This window comes from Myotis brandtii, unplaced genomic scaffold (genome assembly GCF_000412655.1).
Source record: "Myotis brandtii unplaced genomic scaffold, ASM41265v1 scaffold493, whole genome shotgun sequence".
In the NCBI taxonomy this organism is placed as follows: Eukaryota; Metazoa; Chordata; class Mammalia; order Chiroptera; family Vespertilionidae; genus Myotis; species Myotis brandtii.
The window spans coordinates 906172-908982 of NW_005368827.1; the positions used below are offsets into that span (position 1 = coordinate 906172).

At 35.0% G+C, this 2811-nt stretch overlaps 1 protein-coding gene across 1 annotated transcript in view; it reads right to left on the minus strand.

The window, feature by feature from the left end:
- Window positions 1-2811, minus strand: part of KYNU (kynureninase) — a 104794-nt gene that overhangs the window by 57639 nt on the left and 44344 nt on the right. The window contains exon 7 of the mRNA XM_005876639.2: window positions 2079-2153. Within this exon, the coding sequence (XP_005876701.1) occupies window positions 2079-2153 (75 nt within the window). The remainder of the gene's footprint in view (window positions 1-2078; window positions 2154-2811) is intronic.

A 2811-nucleotide genomic window follows, 5' to 3' on the forward strand; every position in this document is an offset into this window, starting at 1 on the left:
CTTCTAGAAGCTTAGAATTTGTTTACAAAATGGAAATCTATAAAAATAGTATTGATATTGAAACCTCTGAGTTCTTTAGTGATGTGTACTTTATATATAAAAGGGTTTCAGTAATTCTAAAACGATCTTCTAAGTAAAATGAATAATATAATAATCCAAATCTCTTTTTCTTAAAGGAATATAATATGGTTTGTCCACCATAATTTCAAAAAATAGTAAGGCCAAAACCAGTTTGGCTCGGTGGATAGAGCGTCGGCCTGCGGACTGAAGGGTCCCAGGTTCAATTCCGGTCAAGGGCATATACCTTGGTTGCGGGCACATCCCCAGTAGGAGGTGTGCAGGAGGCAGCTGGTCGATGTTTCTCTCTCATCGGTGTTTCTAACTCTCTATCCCTCTCCCTTCCTCTCTGTAAAAAATCAATAAAAATATATTTTAAAAAAATAGTAAGAAAAGTACTCTATATACTAATACTTATTATTTCTTTTAAGAGTCAGTATTAAGCAAATAAATATATTTGTTAAAGATAGGATATGGCCCGGCTGATATGGCTCAGTGGTTGAGTGTCGACCTATGAACCAGGAGGTCAAGGTTCAATTCCTGGCCAGAGCACATGCCTACATGCCTGGGTTGTAGGCTAGGTCTGTGTAGAAGGCAACAAATTGATGATTCTCTCTCATCATTGATGTTTCTATCTCTCTCTCCCTTTCCAATATATATATATATATATGAATGATAGCTATGGCAATAATTTTCAACTGGTGTGCTGCAAGGATTTTTAGACATGCAACACTCAGCTATTTAGTCAGGGGCACTGATGTTGTGTCAAATAAAAAAAATGTCAACATCCAACACAACAATAGCCATCAGATGTGAATGAATCAAAATTATACCTATTTTTTTTGTCAGATCGGCAAAAAGTATATTTTTTGGTGTGCCGCAGAATTTTAGTTCTAGTAACTAGTTTATGTGCTCCATGAGGTGAAAAAGGTTGAAAATCTTTCATGTTGACTGCTCTAATCTAGTAATGCTAAGGAGTACTCCAAGATTATGATTACCTCATGAGTCTTCATAACACTTGTCACTTTTAACATCAAGACTTGTGATATATTAGTGGCTATATTCCTTTTTGTTGGAAATTAGCTATTTATACATGACCTATGGGGAAAAAAATATCCTCTCACAGGTGTGGAAACTTCCATTTCCTTAATTTATTGCATGCTGGCAAATAGAAGTGAATGAAGTAGATTTTAATTCCTCAACGTATTCTCTGTCGAAAGAAATAATTGCTCAAACAGACTAGCAGCATCATTTGTGAACTTAACATTTATTCTATGTGGATATCGTGGTGTGAAATTTCATAAGCCGCAGGGTCTCTATGTCAAAGTTTCTACAACTTACTAGTAGCCTTATATCTCTACTAATGTAAAGTGTGCATTATTTCTGATCTTACACATATTGTCAAGTCTGATTAGGTGTTTCCTTTGTTACCTGCTTAAATATGAAGGGATCTCAGGGAGATAAAGTAACTTTCCCAAAGTCCCTTACCCAGTAAGTTGGTGGGTCTGGGATTGCTCAGGGGTTTATCAGCCATTTATGAAGCACAAGCTTTTAATACTCTATCACATCCCTTTCTACACCATAGTCCAAGCTCAAACGAAAACATTTGATACTTAGAATAAGAAGAGACATAAAAGATGGCATCATTCAGTTCCAAAAAAATATTACTAGTTTTTAATATCATTTGAATGGCATCCACAGGCAATGACATCTGAAATTAAAAATGATATATGCAATTTGCCATCTTCACCCTCCCACTGAAGAATATGGCAGACTCCAGTGCTATTAACAGTAAAAGACTTTGCTTGTAATATGACCAGCCCTTGGAAAATGAAAATAAGTATACTCTTGACTTAATCCCCCATTTTAAACAAAATGACCTGTTACTGAATTATAGGTTTTTTTAAACGTTCTTGAAAGTGCCATTAAGATAATGAAGATAGTAAATATCTAAATAAAACAAAGAAAAAATCAATACTAAATAGAAGTATGATGAATATGTATTTCTCTTTCTCATGTACCTCTCTTGGCTTTACAATCCGCATACTTTTCTCAGTGTTGAGTCCATGAAGTTGAAGCTGTGATTCAATAGCATACTGAAAAATAAGGATAATTTATTAAATCACAGTGCACAGAAGTACTTGAAATAACTCTGAAAATAAATAATAAGCCCTGGCCAGTGTGGCTGTTTTTTGGGCCTTGTCCCACACACCCAAAAAGTTGCCAGTAAGATTTCCTGTCCTGGCACATGCCTAGGTTGGGGCTCAATCCTCCACAGGGAGAATGCAAGAGGCAGCTGATCATTGGTTTGCTCTCACATCAATGTTTCACTCTCTCTTGCCCTCTCTCTTCCTCTCTCTCTCTCATTCTCTCTCTCTCTCTCTCTAAAAAAGAAAATAAATAAATAAATAAATAAAAGCCATTAAAAAATCTAAAATAAATAAATAAATAGCAATAAACGTACATTATTATATCGAAGGTCAAGGTTAAAAGTGACTAAACACAATACATTAGAGAAGAACTGCTTAATATAATTTGTAGGCAGGAATCTGAACATTCTTTGAAACATAAATAATAGAGATAAATGGAAACATAGGAGTCAACTAGACTTCAGGGAGTTACAAGAGATTTTTAGAATAAGAAAGTAAATCACCAATGCAAGTCAAAATTCTAAAATATAATCAAAGCATAGTGTGGACTTGCTAGGCTTGAACAGAGACTATGCAAATGGTTCATCCTAGAGAAAGTAAACTA